This window comes from Aquila chrysaetos, chromosome 16 (genome assembly GCF_900496995.4).
Source record: "Aquila chrysaetos chrysaetos chromosome 16, bAquChr1.4, whole genome shotgun sequence".
In the NCBI taxonomy this organism is placed as follows: domain Eukaryota; kingdom Metazoa; phylum Chordata; class Aves; order Accipitriformes; family Accipitridae; genus Aquila; species Aquila chrysaetos.
The window spans coordinates 3,914,283-3,933,251 of NC_044019.1; the positions used below are offsets into that span (position 1 = coordinate 3,914,283).

An 18,969-nucleotide genomic window follows, 5' to 3' on the forward strand; every position below is an offset into this window, starting at 1 on the left:
GCGCTTTTCCTTTTTGTTTTTCTCTTTTCTTTTTTTCTCTTTCCGTGCGAATGCCGCTATGGGCTACGCTTACGGAGATGCTGCAAAGAAGAGGCAGAGCATCGGCTCCGGCACATCCGCCCTGCTCGATGGGCAAGGCGCCGGCATCGCCCCGGCACGCCGCTGCTGCTGCCTTCGCCGGGCTCATGAATAACGCTTGCGTTGAGTGGCTTGGCTCCTCGGGAGCCCCCAGCCTACAGCGCATTGGCATCGGATGCTATTGTAGGCTGGGATTTTTTTTATTTTTGCTTTTCAGCTGTCATTTGGGTTCTGGAGGCGAGTGGTGAGTGCTAAAGGGTTTGGGCTTGGACCGCCTGGGAATTTGGGTCCTGTTTAGGATTTGTGCCGGAGCTTTTGTGTCTCGGGAAGCGGCGCGGCGATGACAGGCGGCGGTCGGGGTGTGGGATGCTTGGCTGGGGATGCAGGGATCACCTCCCAGGTCTAGCCCAGTGCAGGGTTAGTGGTCCAGACCTCCCCTTGGAGAAGCCTAAAGGGGTTTTCTTAGAGCTCGGAGCCCGGGATCATCACCCCCATCGCCTCCCTGCGTCCCTGTGCAGGCACCTGCCTGCCCTCCTCCCCGGACACCCTCGCAACGCCTGCTCGGGCCAAACTGCGGTCAAGAGCAGCCGTGACCCCCCCCCCTCAGACAGCGGATCTGGGCACCGGGCTGCTCGCAGAGGTGCCAAAATTAGACCCTGGAGAAAGAGCAGCGTGACGAACCTTCCTCTGTACCAGGGCACAGATCTGCTCCCCGCAGCGAGAAGTGAGCAGGCGGAAGGCACCGGGGAGACTGGTAACCGTACATTTATTATTCCACATGGAAAGTCATTAAAATGATTACACGGAGGCCTGACGATATAATCACGTACATTGGATAAGAACATTGACACCGATAATAGAAAAGCAGAACTGACCACTTTGCTATGGCTTCGTACCAACGTGATTTCCACCCGCTCACGAAGGAGCCCAACTCTGTTCTCATTGAAGCCAGCCAGCAGAGACTCCTCCAGCGAGAGCTTCTTCCAATGACTTCAACAGGAGCAGACCCTCTTCTTCCTCGCCCTCCCTCCCCGCCTCCCCCCTCCCCAGTGACAAGTGCTACAGGTTAAAAAGATGGGCTACATATTAAATATAGGGCATTACCTTCAAGTAGGGTTGGTATATTACACAAATAACCACATTATTTGGTATCACTAGCATATTTTTTTTTAATGTCCATTGTTAAGACACCATTAAAAAAAACCAACAACTTTAGCCTTCTTTATCTACAAAGATCTTTGTTCTCATCTCCTTAGTTGTTTGTTGTTATTTTACCCTGCACATACAAGTATTAGAAGCATTATTAAGAATCGGATCCTTCAACACATTTAAGAATTATATTATTATAACAAATAAGACCAAAAATTAGATTTTATAGTTAAATATTCTGTGAGCCAGACAAAGGGGTTTTACTGTACAAGCGATTGTGCATTTTTTAAAAAAAGCAAATTATAGTGCAAAGCAAAAAACGTTGGCCTGTCTTGTGACCATTTGCATACAATAGAGGTGCATATATTTACACCTTCACATGACAATATGTCATAAAAATAACATCGTTGCCATTCTTTTTATTATTTTCTTTTTTTAATTCACTACGAACAGTCTTAAATTAACCTAGTACTACGAATGCCTTGTTTTCTTTGTGCTTTCAATCAGTGGCGCAATTGGATGATAAACGTAAATGCATCAAAACACAGGCTGCCGTGGTCCAGTTTCTACAGCTGGCGAGCACCGGAGAGATGCTCGCTGTCGCTAAGGCAAGTGAAGGTTGCAGTTTTGCTGGGGTAGGGCTTTTTTTTAATTATTATTTAAAAGAGTTGTTCTTCTTGTTGCTTATTTAACTCATGAGTGGTCATCGCAGCTTTCCAACTAAGCCAGGATGTCTTGCTCCAGTCTTGACGTGGTAGTGCAATTACAACGCTCTGTACCTCAACCGAGTGCTGACAAGCTGCCAACTGAGATTTGGTGATAGGTAGCGTGGCCGTAATGGTGTAACTTAGACAGAGGGACCGGGAGAGCAGCTGTGGGGTTTCAATTTCCTTATGCTCATGTAAAAAAAAAAAAAAAAACCAAAAAAAACAAAATATGCTTGGTAACTGGTGGCACTGGGGGCTGGGGACTGTCCACATCCCCTTGCTGCAGGGTAGGCTCCAGAGGGCAGTGGGTACCACAGTTACATGCTCCCCAGGAACCTGCCCATGCACCCTCAGCCCTGCCAGCACGAGGAATCCTGAATCCAGCCTGAATTCCCACGCCAGGAGAAAGCACAGCCGGCTCATGGCAGGCGACGTAACCCTGTGGCACGCGTCAGAGCCAGGCCACTAACCTGGCCGTGGGGGGGGCCCCTGCCGCCTCTCCAGCTGCCTACGACCTCCCGTCGTGGTCCCGTTCAGGTTGCAATCTCTTTGGTATCAGCTACGAGGGCGTGTGGTGCCCGGGAGACCTGGCTCCTCCAAATGCCACATGATGCAAACCAGCTACCGATGGGCCAGCGGTACCTTTAGTGCCCCTTCCTCAGCTTATTCATCTACAGCAAGATACCCATGCTCTGGGTCACTTGGGGGAAAGGAAAGGAGAGTGAGGGGATGGAAAAGGCTAGATAACATTGCTTCACAATATTCCCACCACCAAGGGACTGAGTAGAAATTGCTCCTTTCTCCAAATCTCAGTTAGAGCTTTCAGTACGAACTGACAAGTGTAAGTCGTTTCTTAATAAAAAAAGTCACCATGTGTCAATCCGCTCTGGGTGAAAACACGGGAAAGAATCATAACAGGAATATGATGCTTTGCCACCAGCTGCATGTGTCGCCACTCAGAGAGGATGAAAGGAAGACCCAGAGACCGGTGGCAGGGTCGTGCCAAAGGCTCCTGAGTCCCTTTTGCAGCTAACGCGCTTGGAAGTGCATCTTATACATCTTGGATTGTCCTGAACGCCGCCTTCACTTCAGCCACCATCACAGAGATTTGCTAAGAGGAGCAAAGAATTGAATGGTGAGGTCAGGACAAAAGAGCAAACAGAACAAAACACGTCTCGTAAAAAGTACATCTCATATGTAAACATACAGGAAAGGGGGGGGTCTGTCAGGCACGGGATCAACCACGTTACTGTTTTAAAAATGACGACAATGACAAAAATGAACAATACAACCTCTGTCGTCAACAACAAATAATAATAATCACATCACAGCTCTTGTTCACATGGCTGATGCCGGCCGACCCGCGAGGAGCGCGCAGCCCCCGCGCGCGCCCGAGTCCCGCGGTTGTGCTGTAAACCAGACTCTCAGGTGCCGCGCGCGGCTCTGGCGTCGTCCCGGAGATCTTTGGTGGTCAGGGGCCCTACACTGGCGGGGAGGGAAGGAAAGGAGACGACGGGGGTTTTTTCTTTTTTTTTTTTTTTTTTTTTTTTTCCTTTTTTTTTTTTTCGGTTCAGTCTTCCTGCATTGGCAGAGAGATGGCTTGGATGACTCCCTGGTCTTTTCTCTTCTCTGAAACATTTTGCAGAAGAAGGGTGAGCTTTTCGTAACTTTTGAATGCTTTGTGTGGGGAAGAGGTGCAAGTGAGATGACTGAGAAATTTTCTGCAAGAAACAAACATCTGATTCCACACGTCCTTTTTTTTTCCCTATGTACAATCCACATACTTAAAACATACGGATGGAACCACATCAAGCGACAAATTCAAGCCCCGTGGATGTTCATCTTGAAATGTAACGTAGGTCCTGGTCCATCTTCGCTTGATGTTTGCCCATGCTTGCATGCAGAGGATCCTGATTTACTTTTGGTTTGGGAGACTTTGGTTTACTTTTTCCCTAGGCATCATTTTGCTCTATTCACTACCAAAAGGAGTAACGTAACGGTGGCTGATTAAGTTAAAGCTATCGGTGCCCAGCTGAGTTCCTCCTAATAGGGTCTCCAGACCGACTCATCCATCCTCCCAGTAGTCGTCATGGTTGTCGGCGAGTTACTGTGGCTCCCGTCTGCATCCACCCCGTCGTTCTGATTGCCCAGGTTGGGATTCATTAAGTTGTTCCCTGCTGAGGCACTTGTACAAGAAGAGAGCATCCGGGTGGGGGAGCGCTCGCCGCCTGCCACCATGGAGAATTGGTAGGAGCCCGAAGACGTGCCGTAGTACAAATGGTAGGGAGAGGGGTTGGCCTGGAAGGGTCCACTTTGGTTTTGCGTGGAGCCGGGGTAGGGGGGTGGCAGGTAAGTGTGGTGGAAGCGCGTCGTGGTGGGCATGCTGGTCATGCTGATGCCCCCAATCCCCGTGGCGGAGGGTGTTGCGGTGTAAGGGAAGGCAGCGGACATGGCGCCGGGGTAATGCATCCGTGGGTCGGAAAACCTGGTCTCGGTGAGAGCTGGCAGCGTCGGGAAGGAGCGATCGAACTGCCGGGGGTCAGAGAAGGGGCTCAGATCTGACGTGCCTGTTGGGGTGGAGGAAGAAAGAGGGTTGTTAGAGCACTATCCTTGAGGCTTGTAGAGTTCGTCCTATAGCCTGGGCCACCCCCCTGCCCAAGGAATTAAAAGTCGGAGGGAAAAGCATCTCTTGGCTCTGCCAGGGAAGAGAGCTAGGGAACTTAAAATACAAAAATTCTAAACCCATTTGTTTAAGTTGTTCCCATTTCCTGTCCTTAAATTTGTTGTTTCCTATCCAAGAAGGGACACGACTAAGCTGATGTCTCTAGGGGTCTATTCATCTCTGGCAGATTAAAAAAACACACCCCATAAACACAGAAAAAAAATGTTTAGCCATTACATCAGCTGTGTAGTAAATAAATGGATGCAGGCCCCAGACGGCCGGTCCCTGAGATAGTCGGTGGTGTATATACACACACAAGGAGACAGAGAGGAAAAGCTGGAGTCCAGACCAGCCTGCTAAGCCTTCTTGTGGGTGGCCTGTTCGTGCTGATACCATCAGGGGATGGAGCTGATAAACACACAGCTGAAAACTCCCAAGCTAGGAGCCACAATATCCCTCTGCTTGATTTCTCTGTGTATTTTTCTCCTTCCAAGAGGATAAAGAGAGTGAGAAATTCAGGCTTTCTTCTGCTGGGGGAAGGGAGATTTGGGTCAGCATGGTGGGGATGTTACCCAGCTCCCTCGGATGCTGGAGCCCCCCGTGCCTTTTCTTGGTGTGGGGTCTAAACCCAAAGGGAGTTGCAGCCAGCTTATAACTGGAGAGAGACCTCTGCCCGGTGCTGCCGGGTCCCATTCTCCTGCGGGAAGCCCAGGTTAGAGATGGGAATCCACAGAGCAGATCCTTTGAGGATCTCAAGGCTTTTCTGTGGCACTCTCAGCTGTCCCGAGGCTGGTGCCGGTTCCTTACAGAGCCCAGCATGCCTCTGGCCTTGGCGCATTTGAGGCAGAGAAGTGAGTTTTGCTCTCCAAGGAGAAATGCGAAACCTCTGTCCTCGAGACCTCAGCGGCTTACGCCAACCTCTGGCACGGGTTATGCCAGAGGGCATGGCTAGAAATGCCGCGACTGCGCCTTTCTCAGCATTTTAAGACCCCCTCATGAGATGAAAATCTCTAGAAAGAGCAGTTCTAGCCCAAAGTGCTCGGCTGGTGCACCAACCTCAAAGCCTTGGCCAGCTGGAGGTGGCTCTTCAGCCTTTCTGTTTACTCCCAAGACCCCTATTTTTCCCTTGTTCAAAGCAGGGGCATCGCACCTTTCTGCTTTGGAAGTGCGATGTCATCTGGCCTCAGTGACTTTTTTTTGTCACATCGGCTGGATTTTGAACTGACTCAGAGCAAGAAAATGTGTGAGATGAATATGCTAAACATGCTTGTTGGGTTTAGATATGCATATATATATACAGACACACACATTCATATGATTGTATATTTGCTATGCATGCATAGGGATGTATGTTTTATATATATTTATTATGATGAAGCATTTCTAACTTCTCAGGGCTGGTGTTCCAGCCCCTGCAGCATTTCCCCAGGAAAAAATACTTGAGCTAATCCCTTCCAGCTAACTAGTGGCAAGGGCAGGCTCTGGAGGAGCAGATCGGGAGGGGATTTGATCTGAACCCTCTTTCTCATCCCAGGTGAGTCCTTCAGCCATCGGCCGCTGGAAGGAGAAGGGGAGAGGAGGTTCCTCCCTCCCCTCCAGCCGTTTTGCGGGCGATCGGCTGCGCCTGCCTTCCCACGCAGGCTCCACGGAGGAGAAAGGCGGGGGAGCACCTGGTTTGTGAACGTGGCTGCGGCTTTGGTGCGAGATAAGAGAGGAGCAGCTCAAAGCTGTCACGAACCGTGCCACTCTGCACACACGCGGGGCTGGATGCAGCTGAGCCGAGCATGGAAGCGGCTGCCTGGCCACGGGGCCATCCCTCTTGCATGCTATGTGGAGGGGTAGCGTGCTTGGGCTGGCTAGAAAAGCACAATTCTGCTAAAAATGCTGATAACTGACCAAGCCACCTTGATTTCACATCTCAGCCTGCCAGCAGGATGGTCTGCCCCATCCCAAACCCATGCTACTGCAAAAGCAGCACCAAAACTGCTGTCAGGTGTCGTGAGCTGAAGTTTGGAGACCAGCTCTGCAAGAAACAGCTTGACCACAGCCCGTAGCTTTAGCAATCCAGCAGCATCACAGCAGAAGATAGGACCATGGGACAAAAATCCTGGCTGAACTTGGACTGGAGAGCAAAAGTGCTATTTTCTGAACGCCTCCTCCTTACATGCACACAGCCCTGACGCTGCGGCCCAAGTAGCTGGACTGTTTTGCCATACACTGAGAGTAAGCAGTCTCAAAATCCCTCCCAGCCGCCAGAAACCCAGACTGCTGCTCGCTACCTTCCCAAGAGCAGATGACAATCTCCAGTGATCGGACCGCGCTCCTTCGTTAGCTTTCACATGCCCATAAATAATATTCCATAAAATGCAAATCGAAATAAAACGTAAGTGCTCAGGGCACATTTCCCTTTTCCTCTATAACACACTCAAAGGGGTTTTTTTTTTGTTTTTTTTTTAGAGGCTACGTTTTATTGGCCTGAACTTGCAACGTTTGGCAATGGGTCTTTGCTACTAATTTAGACGCAAGCATGTAAGAGTGTTAATTACAAGCTGCATGCGGGGCGAGCAAAGCACAGCGATACTGTTGGGTCTAGAGACGCTCCGGCTATTGCTCACAAAACACCGGTGGGCAGTGGGCAAGCTCTCCAGGTGCCAGTCTTTGAACCCCCCCGGTCTCTGACAGACAGCACTCTGCAGGGCTGGGCCTCTATAAAATCTGTGTGTGGGTGTGAATCCCTTGGAAAGCGAATCCCCTGGAAAGCGAATTCCTTGGAAAGCAAATCCCTCGGCTGTGCCTGCCCCGGCCGGTGAAATCCACAGCCCCGCAGAGCGAGTGGGGCATCTGAGCGGCCATGACCAACTCACTTTCACCTTCGCTGGGCCTTGAGCTTAAAGTCTGGCCCAGAATAAAGCTCCAGCTTTCCCCGACCAGTCTGAGGCTAAAAAAAAAACCCCCAAACAACCCCAAAAACCACTCGTGTGTTTCGTCTCTGGGTTATCTTGGGGAGGGGGGGGGCGTGTTGGGCTTCCCAGGCTGCGGCATCCAGACGCTGGGCTGCTCCGCCGTATAACGTTGCTCTCTATTTCCCCGCGGTCCCCAGCAGCCCCCGGGGAGGCAAAGCCCGTCCAACCCCACTCCCCGCCGCGACACCCGGGTGGGAGAGCCGCTTTCTCCACACGGGGCTGAGGCGGCCGTGGCTGCGCCAAGGCACGGAGCTGCCTGGTGGAGAGCGGTTTCCACACCCCCCCCGGGGGCCTCCTCGTTAACCACCGCCACGTTGTCCACGGCCCGACCAGCCCCGGGACTCGCCGACGACCCCGGCTCCCCGCAGGGCCCACGGCGAGGGGGGAGAAGCGACCGCCGGCTGAGGGGAAGCCCCGGCCGCGGCCGGGGCCCGTCCCGCCGCCAGCAGGGGGCAATGGCCGCCGGGCCCCGCGGCGGGAGGCGGGAGGCGGCCGCTAGAGGGAGCCGCGGCCGCGCCGGCCTCGCCGCCGTCCCAGCGCCCTCACGCCGGGGTCCCTCCTCCGCCTCGGCGCCGTCGGTTCAGTGCTGCCTCTCCGGCTCGGTCCTCGCCTCGGGGCTGCCCCTCCATGCCGTCTCCTTCACCTCAGGGCTGCCCCTTCCAGCTCAGTGCCCGCGCCTCTGGGCTGCCCCCTCCATCTTGGCTCCTTCACCTCAGGGCTGCCCCCTCTATCTCAGCCCTCGCCTCATGACTGGCCCTCCATCTCAGCACCCTCGCTTCAGGGCAGCCCCTCCATCTTGGCCCTCTCTCCTCAGGCCTTCCCTTCCATCCCGTCTTCTTCACCTCACGGCTGCCCCTCCATCTCAGCGCCCTCGCTTCAGGGCAGCCCCTCCATCTTGGCCCTCTCTCCTCAGGCCTTCCCTTCCATCCCGTCTTCTTCTCCTCATGGCTGCCCCTCCATCTCGGCTCCCCTGCCTCAGGGCAGCCCCTCCATCTTGGCCCTCTCTCCTCAGGCCTTCCCTTCCATCCCGTCTTCTTCTCCTCATGGCTGCCCCTCCATCTCGGCTCCCCTGCCTCAGGGCAGCCCCTCCATCTTGGCCCTCTCTCCTCAGGCCTTCCCTTCCATCCCGTCTTCTCCTCACGGCTGCCCCTCCATCTTGGCTCCCCCGCCTCAGGGCTACCCCTCCGCCTCACGGATCCACGAGCCACCCAGCCCCATGCCTGCAGCTCCGGCCAGAGGCATCAGCCCTCCTGCCCTGCATCCGAGGAGATCTCTGAAACAGCCTCAGCAAGGTCCAAATAAAACATCACCATTAATACCCTCCATAACCACCTAACTCAGCAGCAAAGCAACCCTCCGTCACGCTCAGCCAGCCGTCAAACAGCAACCTGGAGCAAGCAACGTGCTAAGCAAATGCCAGGGAAATAGGAGCGGGTGAAGCTGTAGCCTCGGGCCCCGCGCTCCCTTCGAAATCACAGCCGACGACGGGCTTTAAAAAAAATCACGTCTCACTGTCCCCTTCTCCAGCGCAGGCAGAGCCCAGCGCATCTCACACACACATCTGCGTGGTAGCGCTGCCTCGGAGGATTTACTACGGTTTGCCTCCCTTACTCGCCGTCCAGCCCCCATTTGCTTTTTTGGACCCTGGCAATCTGAGCTTGAGTATTTCAGTTGTCCAGTTGCCAATCAAAATATTTGAAGGAAATGTTTATTTTCTTCTCGAAATCACACCAGCTGCTGCACTAACTGAATAAGCCCATTTAGCTGTAAGAATTTAACCATTGTAAGAGTGAATTGAGTCCCCCAACTACTCCAAAATCTGACCCAATCTATCAGCGGAAATGTCAATGTTTTGGATGGGAGTTTGGGGAAGCGTGGAATGTGTATTAAATAAAAGCCATGTAAAGGTCAAAGCCCTGATTAGTAATGCCACTGTCTCCTCGTTAGGGCTGTGCTGCCCAGGGGACCATGGAGGCCGGGACACACCCCGTTATTTAATTGTGCAGCTGCAATTTGCACCTTTTGAGGACCCCCAAGTCCCCCCGCACGTGGAGCTGGATAGAAACAGGCTTTCAAAGCCGCTCAGCCCCTTTCCAGATAAAACAACTGCGCTCAAGTGACACAGCAGCTTTCTTTTTGCCTCAGAGACAATACGGGTCTTTTCTTGGGTGGATGGCAAGGAGATAAATGCAAAGAGCCGCCTCTGAGCGCCTGCGCGGCGATGGGAGCTAAACCTCGGCTGGTTCACGGCGGAGCTGGGCAGGGCGGCGAGGGCTGGTCGTGAGCATGGAGGTGGGGAGGCTGGTTCGTGAGGCTGCCGACCACAGAGGTTTCTCCGGGTGTGTTCAGCCGCCTCCTTTAAGACCGTGCCGGGTTTGGGAGCTGCCTTGGATGGAGTGAAACTGGTCCCTGCGCCCTTGCTGGGTCAGAACTGGTGGGTCTGCTCTGAGTTCCCTAGAAGCCTTCGCGGAGCCAAGGCAATGGACCCCGCAAGAGGTTTTTAGGGACTAACGGCACCGATGTGGCTCCATCCCAGCGAAGCGATGGGGGCTTCCACTGCTTCCAGACCCAGGAAAATATCTGTTCTGCCTGGAGAGAGGAAAGGGCAGCAAAAGCAACTTCAGGACCTCTTCAGTGCTACAGCATGGAAAGAGCTTTGAGGGACAACTGAACAACAAGCTCACCCAGGGCATGTGTGCAGGGCACAGCACTGGGGCTCGATGTACAGCGGGTAGGAGATTATCAGATCACCTGGGGCCGTGCAGTGACATATGGAACGTGAGCAATTCCACAGCTCCCAAGATATCACCGCTGGTCCCCATTTTAGAGATGCAGGGAACATGCTGCGGCTTATTGAATAAAAAGTCAGCAATAAACCTAGGCATGTGTGTATGTTACACAACACACACAAATACTTATAGTGTGTGGTACACACAGAGAGAATAAAGGAAATCTAAAGGGAACTTGATAGTGTGGCACTCTCCAAGTGTATGGAATATATAAATATCTTCAGCCTGGCCATATATCACCAGTTTATTTATATGCATATATGTGCCTTGCAAAAATTGTCATTAAAAATATAGCCCAGAGGAAAAAAAACCCCTCCTTTCCTGTCTTATGCCATGATGATTGACGACAATGTAAACACTAATGATACTTTATGCTTATGTATATAATACACATGCATGTGTGAGATGGAGCGGGGACAGAAATTCTCCCTCTGTATATACCTTTGGCTATTTTTTCTCTACTAGTTTCTGTGATGCTTGGACCTCCAAGTTGTCTTTCAGCATTTTTCTGACCTCTCTTCCTCTCCGCTTCCTTCCCCTGATCGTAACGGCTCCATCTGGAAGCACGGAGAGGCAGGTGGCCAAAGATGGAGAGAATTTGCTCTGTACGGGAAGGTGCACGAGATGCATTTGATCTCTGAAGACCCAGCTCATCTCTAGAGAAGGCGCCGCTCTCCTCCCCACCCACGCATGCAGGCACGCTCTCACGCCTCTGTCACATATGTTAACAAGTTCATTCGTTTCCAAGTCAGAGCCAACTAAAAAAGAAAACGGCCCCTTCCTCCCACCCCATGAAAAATAGAGCAAAATTTATTTTGGGGGAGGAGGGGAGGTGTTGAAAAAAAATGAGGGTGTGATCAGCATCCGCTGTTACACGCCCTTAGAGCAATTGTTCTGTATCTGATATAACCAGCTCACAAACTGGGTGCAAGTACTTCCTCTGCAGAGTTTGGGAAAAAAAAAAACCCAAACCAAAACACAACACCACACATGTCGCTTATCACAGCATCGCCAGGCACCACCTCAAGATTGCCGAGCATGTTTGCTGCTCAGTTTTCTAATTCTCTTCAAACACCGTGTGCTGCCGTGCAGACGCACACTCAGCCCCCAAACCTACCCTGGTGAGCATTGCAAACCTTAACTCTGCTCTCCTACGTCCTCTCCCAGCACTTTCAATCAGACCCCACATATGCTGGGCAGCAGCCTCCTGGTCTATACAGGCGGGCAGGGCAGTGAGGCAGGGAAATTCCCAGCTATTCCCAGCTCAGTGAATCATGCACCGCATCACCACCTCCTCTGGAAGCTCTTCAAGGTCCATTGGGATACTCCCAGCCATTTGTTGGACCCGTCCTGCCCTTCTGGGGAGGACCCTGCTTCTAACATCCAGTCTGGATTTATTCAGTGCCAGTTCAGCCCCAACTCCTGTGCCAGCACTGTCCTTCATAGCTTACATTAGCTCCTCTCCCTCCCTGATGTTTACCCCCTGGACGTATTTAGACAGAGCAATCAGCTCCGCTCCCAGCCTGCCTTTTGCTAGACTAAACAAGCCAGGCTCTCGCAGCTTCCTCTCCCGCGACAGCCTCTCTCTTCCTCTCACCATCCCCAGAGCCCTCCTCTGCCCGCATCCCCCTGCCCGGCACATACCGCATCGGGCTCAATCCCCGCCACTCCATCCCACAAAACTAATGAATAAGCTAACGGTGCTAATTGGAGCTGGTGGGTGGGCTGAACGGGAAACGCTCCCTTGATTGCAGGCACTCCCTCTGGCCTGCCTGTGCTTTGCTCTTTACCTGTATTCAAAGGGTATTAAAAAAAATTAACAAGCCCTGACTACATAAAAGGAAGTTGCTGAATTTACAACCCAGCCTGCAGCTAGACCACCTTGCCTGCCGAGCAGGTTTGGACCAGGCCAAGTCTGCCATGGGAAACCCACTGCGGAGCGGCTGGCTGATAGGGGAGGCTGATGGGGTGATAGGAGATAGGGCTCCAGCCCTGGTCTGCTGCTCCTGGGCTGCACCGCAGCCAAAAAGCCCGGCAATGCGGGCAGTGCCCTCCTGCAGCGGGACCCCTGGGCTGGAGGCTCCCCACCGGCGGTCTGAATCTGGCAGCGCGGATGCCAGCACATTCGAAAATCCCACGTCAAAGGCAGGATGGCATCCCTGGAGCCTGAGGCGAATTCAGCCGGGCTCGTTGCAAGCTCGTCTGCTATTTCTCCTGGCTGCTGTTTTGTAGGAACTGCAGCACTTCAGCACCCTGAGCTGTGGCTGGGAGACGGAGGCGGCTGCACGTCAGCGGCAAAAGCAGCGGTCGCGGGTGCTTGGACTCTCTCTTGGGGGACGCTTCTGCCCAGCACTGGCCCGTGGTTCATCTTTGACGGTTACATGCCAGATTCATTTAAGGGACATCCACTGCACAGCGGGCAAATGTAATTGAGAGGAGCAGAGAAGCAGTTTAAAGATAGGCACAGAAGCCTGCAGAGCCTGAAAGCAGGCAGGAAACCCATCTTAAGCGTGTTCCTTCCTTTGAGGCTGAAGCTGAATCCCACAATATGTTTTCTTCCCACTAATGCTTGCCTAGCTTCCTTTGGAAACAATTTAGTCTCTGCCCATGGTAGAATGTTTTTATCCATTAAGAAACGGATATTTTAAAGAAACCATAAGTCGATCTGGACAGGGATTAGGAAGCAGCAATTCAGTGTATTTGCTGGGCCCATAATTCAGGACTTAACCTCAGAGCAGCCACGTTGCATTTCGGAAACAATAGGGCACTCGCTGCCTATGCCAAGAGGCTTCTTAAAAGTAATGTAATACTTTAAAAATGTATATTTAAAGAGAAAAAGAGAGAGAGAGAGATTTTACTTTAAATGCATACGGTGAAGCATTCTGCTGATGACTGGCCTACATCAAAAACCTTGCACTGGCTTTAAGTAATGGATTGGAAATCAAGCTGGTTAAAGCTGAGCAGTTTCCAGATCAGGAGATCTGAAAGCTCTTCACCAGCAAAGACAATGTCTCCCAAACCGTTCAGCAGACACTAAGGCTAGGAGAGGCAGGATGGAGTTTGCAAAAGGATCCAGCATTTACTGTTCTCCCTGTGAAGTCAAGGGAATTTGGTTTCGCTGGAGCAATATGAAGAGCGTGCAAGGGGATGTTAACTGCATTAATCAAAACAGCTTGCTCTGTTACTGAGTAGATCAAATTTAAAATCACTTTGCAATTGTCCTCGTGTACACAAGGCCCCTACATGTTGCCGGACAATGCACACAATTGCTTTTGAGTGGTTGAAGATGTTTCCACCACAAAGCTAGAACACAGGAGCCGGCTGCGTGGGCGGTCCTCCTCTGTTGCAATGGGAATAAAATGGTTCAGCATGAACCACTGCTGAAACATGGGCAAGGGCAAAGCACCGTGCGGAGAATTGGGGGCTGCTAGGACCATCCCGGTTCTCCCCAGGAGGACACGTATCTGTCACCATCCCACTTCCCCAGAGCAAGGGGGCCCCGAGAAGCAGCCGAAGGCGGGCAGAAGCAAGTTCCTTTAACATCTTGCTTCACTTTTGAGAGCTACTTGATTTTTTAAGCTAGAGGACAAAACTCAAAATGAAGCAAGCACGCAAGGCTCTGGCTTCGCGTGCCCCGTAATAAGGAACCATTTCAAGCCACCCTAATGACAGCTTGGTGTCTCGCTGCAGAGATGGGAGAGCCGGGATTTCAAAACCTCAGATTTTCCAGACCTCACTGGAGAAGTATTGGGCCAAATCCTCAACAGAGGCAAACGGCTCTGCTCTGCTGAAGCCAGGGAAGCAGCGCTGGCTGATACAAGATGAGGGTCTGCCTGTCCTACCTGCCTGGCTACCAGGCCAGATTCTCATCACAGCTACACTGGGGTGAACCCAGAATGATGCTATTTTTCCCCCCAAAGCAGCGTAAGTGGGAATGAAATCTGGTGTGTGGAGGGTTGCAAATGTCCGTCCTGTTTGCAGACAGGCACGGGAAGGGATTGATTGTCTGCCCATCTGCATGAGGTAAGGCAAGACTGAAGCCACCGAAATACACTGGCACTGGGCAGTGGGAAACCAGTGTGAGAGCAGGATCTGACCCGCTTGGCCACGGTGCTGAGCACGCTCTCCTCCTATGTTTCCTGGCATGCCCTTCAGAAACGATCGGTTTTCTCTTACCGGGAGGTTTTTGGTTTGAGACCATTTAACCTCAGGATGATCATTTTACATGGGGGCTATTTATAACCTCCAGGGGCTGCTTTACTGAAAGTCTTCTGCAAATGGCTGAGGGCCAGATTCTTCTCCCATTTACACCAGCGTCCTTGCTGTGATCTCTACTGCGGCCACAGCCTTTGCTCCCAGGGAGGAAAGATTGGACCGGGCCAGAGCAAACACATCTCCAAAGGACCGCAGTTCCTCCCAAAGATAAACGCTGTCTCCTACGTGCTTGTCTGCTTCAAAGCACAAACCCCGGGTGCTGTGTTCAGGGATTTGAGGTGCCTGAACCCCCCTCGGTGGCTGAGGCTGTTTCTGAGCATCTCAGCTCCCCAGCCTGGTTTTGCCAGAAGTGGATTAGGAAGCGTTCGTGCAAACTGCTCAGTCAGCAGAACAGAGAGGCCAACCACCTCCGGCACATGAGCGGAGGGCTGCTGGGCGTAGGTGATCGTGGAGGGAAAAACCTGTCTCTCGCTGGCCCCCTTGTAGTGCCTGCACAGGAGTGCAAGGATGCTAAAAACATTAAGGTTGCGAAGCACCCAGGTAAAGGATAGCAGGGGCCAGATGAACTCCAGCCTGCCCCGTTCGTCCCTCCTAACCGATATCTCATTTATGCTTTTTGCTAATCGGCTTCTCGTGTGTGTTACCTAAGAACTTGCCAAGTCGTGAGAATTACAGGCCTGTTAACTCCTGTGTTATTCTTGGCATGGGCTAGGCTCCACTTGCTTGGGTAAAAATTATGATCTTTGTGAATAAGACATGTGTGTGTGAGAGAAAGAGGGTTTTTTTATTATTATTATTATTATTATGATTGGTTATAGTCAGCATTGTGTCAAAAGGACAGGGCTGAGATTAAAATTACTGAGCTGATTCTGCTGCCAGTTACACTGGTAAGAACCCACAGTAATTTTAAGACAGTTCCTCCAACTTGGGAACGAGGGAGCCAAGAGCAGAGCGTGCACGAACTGCCTTTTGCAGCATTCCTGGTACTTTGGATTCACTCCGCAGGAATGATTTTAGATGGCTAATTTTGTGTGTCTCCACTCCTGCTGTCACTTGACATTTGGGAATTTGGCATGGACGGTAGCTTGTGGCCAGTTTCATTTTTTTCTTGTTGAATTTGTGTCATCACCTGATTCTTTGCTCCAAACAACGCTCTTTGGGTTTCTGGCACTACAGGGGACTGTGCTAATTTAAAATACGCATCTTTTTTTCTTCTCCCAAGAATCTCTTTCTTTATTATGTAGCCAATGGGATGAGCCTATAAAACTCTTTCTCTCTCTCCCTCTTGCTTTTTAAAACAAAAATCAAATGATAGTCCTACACAAAATGCCCGGGTTCTTCTCATAAACCATGCTAATATCAATGAAAATTCCAAGCATAAAGATTTGCATTTCAATGAGAAATAAATTAAATTTTCACTGTAATTTTGGGTTGGGAGGAGCGGGGCAGATTTTACAGTTCGGGTAACGTTTTCAAACATGTTTTTGCGCCTGAGACACCCTCTTTGCCAATGACACTGAGGTTTTCAAACATCTACGTCACTTCTGAAAATGCAACACAAAAGCTTTTAGAACTTTTCATATGAAACCTTCCAAGAAGGGCCACTTTTCACCAAAACTAAAAATGCAGACAGCTTAAATACTATCCCTTAAATCCCCGTTAGCATTTCTGCTGATTTTCAAAGGAAAACACCACCGAGATTAAAAAAGCAAGGAAAAGGAGCACGTCTCACGTGCGAACGGGAGAACGGTCTCTCTTAATACATCCTGGTGGCATCTGGCTGTGCTGAGAAGTGCAGAAAGCGCGGAGCAGCAAGGCAGCTGGATATTTTCAAATGCAACACTTAGTTTGGGGCTGAAATTCAGGTGCATGGGAATTAGCAGACTGATCTCTCTCGGGTAACTCTGGTGGCAATTCCTACCTCTTTCCTGGCAACAAGCTACGACGCAGATTCATGGGGAACGCCTGAGGGCTCAGCTATGCTGATGGCAAATATGGGAAGAGCAAAGCCTCTCTCTGTGTGTGTGTGTGTGCGCACGCGTGCGCCCATGCAGGTGTGCATACGTGTGGGGAATTATGCTGGAGTTGGGTGATGGATCACCAGACTTGGCATAAACACAATGCAACAAGATAAGAAACCATTTGGATTAGCATGTAAAGTATAATACACCCTTTCTAGTTGATGCTTAACCATCTATGCGGGTGCCTTCATGTCAAAGAAGCTACTGGATTCAAAGTACGTTGCTCTGATCTCCCTCACGTTCCCGCTGAAACTGCTCAGTTTTTCCTAAGACCCTGTATCTAATGGTGCACAGAGCGAAATCACCTGGGTTTATGATTCAGCAGCTGTCTACTTATTTAATGGGAGCAAAAAGGCTTCCGTGGTCAAGAAACCCAACCAAACCCCTCCCTGGCTTGTCCCCCAGGCGGGGCTCCTTACCCAGGGGAGAGCCGGACTCCAGCCCTAAAATACCATCCAGAGGGAAGCTTGCTCGGCCGGGACAGCTCTGCTCCCTGCCCGGCCATGTCAGGAGCACGAGGGTTCGGGGTGCGACGCCAGGCTGGGGCACCCAGCCAGTTACCTTGTATTGGAGTTTGAGCCTGGGACCCAAAGTGGCTTGGGGTGCTGAGGGATCCGCGGGGGTTGGGTGTTGTTGGGGTGACTCTCATGGACTGGCGCAGCCGTTCCAGCTCCCCATAGCGGTCGGTGAAGGGTTTGGCTTGGTCTTCTAGCTTTTGTCTGTGCCCTGGAACATGATAAGAGAGTCTGATATCTAATCAGTTACCCTTTGGCTAGAGCACCCTGATTACGCACAAAGTCAGCGCACCCTCCACCTTCGCGGTTTGCTATTATTCGGATGGGGGTAATGCGTGGCGGCCCCGGCGGAGATCGGCTCCTCGGGGGGCTTTGCACAGCATGCACACGCGGGAAGACCTCGCGGTTCAGACAGACAAAGCGCGACAAAGGGACACAGACTGACCCACACGGGAGGCCCCAGATCGTCCGGCAAGTCAGCATCCGATCAAGGAGCAGGATGGCGGTGCCGGGGTCAGGATGCCCTGTGCCGTGCCCGAGCAACCAGCCTACACCAGCCCTCAATCCCTCTGAATGAGGAGGGGAGACACGTGCAAGGACGGAGAAACTCCATCTCCTGGCAGGGTGGCGATTGGGGAACCAGCAAAGGAAATATCGAATTTTACGTGTTTTCTACAGCGTTTTCTCAGTGCATAGAGAGCAAACTCTTGTCTTACTCCAGCCCCCGACCCAGCTCTGCCCACCCAACGGGGTCAGAGCCAAGCAGGGCTGGAGAAGGTGCAGGAGGAGGGATGGGAGCAGCCCGCCCTGGTACCACACCTTGGCCATCTCACTTTGCTTCTTTCTGTTCCTCTTTTCCTACCCGTAAAATGGGGAGACTATTCACCTACCTCCCCCAGGCAGGGCAGCAACTAATGAGCGTTTGTAAAGCACTCCCAGCTCCTTAGGTAGCAGCTGCTGGCACAGGGCAATAATTATTAAATTTATGTTAATTGTCCTGAGGCAAGAGGCGCATGAAATACACTTGATACATAACTTTCGCATTTTACTATATTAATCATCGCCGAACGGCTTCACTCTCTCTGGGCCGGATTCCAGTCTCAGTTACACCCGCACAAAGCTGGAGGGACTCCAAAGAAGCCGGAGCTGCTTCAGTTTTACATCAGTGCCAGGTTCAGACCTTGGATTCTCCTTGCTCTTTACCTGCCGCAGCCAGACGGCCGTGCAACACCCCCAGCTCTTTGCACCTGCCATGAAAGGACCTTCCCAAGGTGGCGAACGCCTTATCCTGGCATAATCGAGAGCAGAGCTTGGGGGCACTGGAGGTGTGCAGGCACGCCGGGGAGATAGGAGAGAAGCTGGGAGGAAACCCTTCTGCAGCTCTTCTGAGAGCTGGGCCTTATCAGATCCAGCCCTACGGCCCAACATCTACCAAGTCAAGCTCAGTTCTCGGTGGCTTTTAAGAAGAAAAGTGACGCATTTAAAAGGCGAAAAACGCAGCCACCTCTTGCTCGCACCCCCTTCCCCTCCCCCCTCACATCTGCGTGGCGTGAGCTCAGTGTCAATTTATAGCAAAGTCACAGAAAGTCCCCAGACTTCCCCCTCTTTAAATCTGATGTCTGATATCTTCTGATCTCGCATTTGCTTGCCTCGTCGAGCTCAGGCTGCACTTGCCAGGCTGTCTGCGGAGACGCCGGACGGCTCGGACGGGAGGGGAAAGCATTGACTCCGGAGGGGATCTCGCGCTCCCAGCGAAGTTCCCTGCCATGACGGTGCTCCATGGGTATCCCAACAGCAAACTGCCCCCAGCCACAGTTTTTGAGGGGCTTTGACCCTCCCCTGGGAGCTCCACATCCAGGTGAGCCCTACC

General features: G+C 52.0%; 1 protein-coding gene across 1 annotated transcript in view; it reads right to left on the reverse strand.

The window, feature by feature from the left end:
- Positions 1–827: 827 nt before the first annotated feature.
- RUNX3 (RUNX family transcription factor 3) overlaps positions 828–18,969 on the reverse strand; it is a 60,735-nt gene continuing 42,593 nt past the window's right edge. Inside the window, exons 5-6 of the mRNA XM_030039863.2 lie at positions 17,146–17,310; positions 828–4,501 (exon numbers count right to left, since the gene is read on the reverse strand). Coding sequence (XP_029895723.1) covers positions 3,978–4,501; positions 17,146–17,310 — 689 coding nt within the window. The 3' untranslated portion in view covers positions 828–3,977. The remainder of the gene's footprint in view (positions 4,502–17,145; positions 17,311–18,969) is intronic.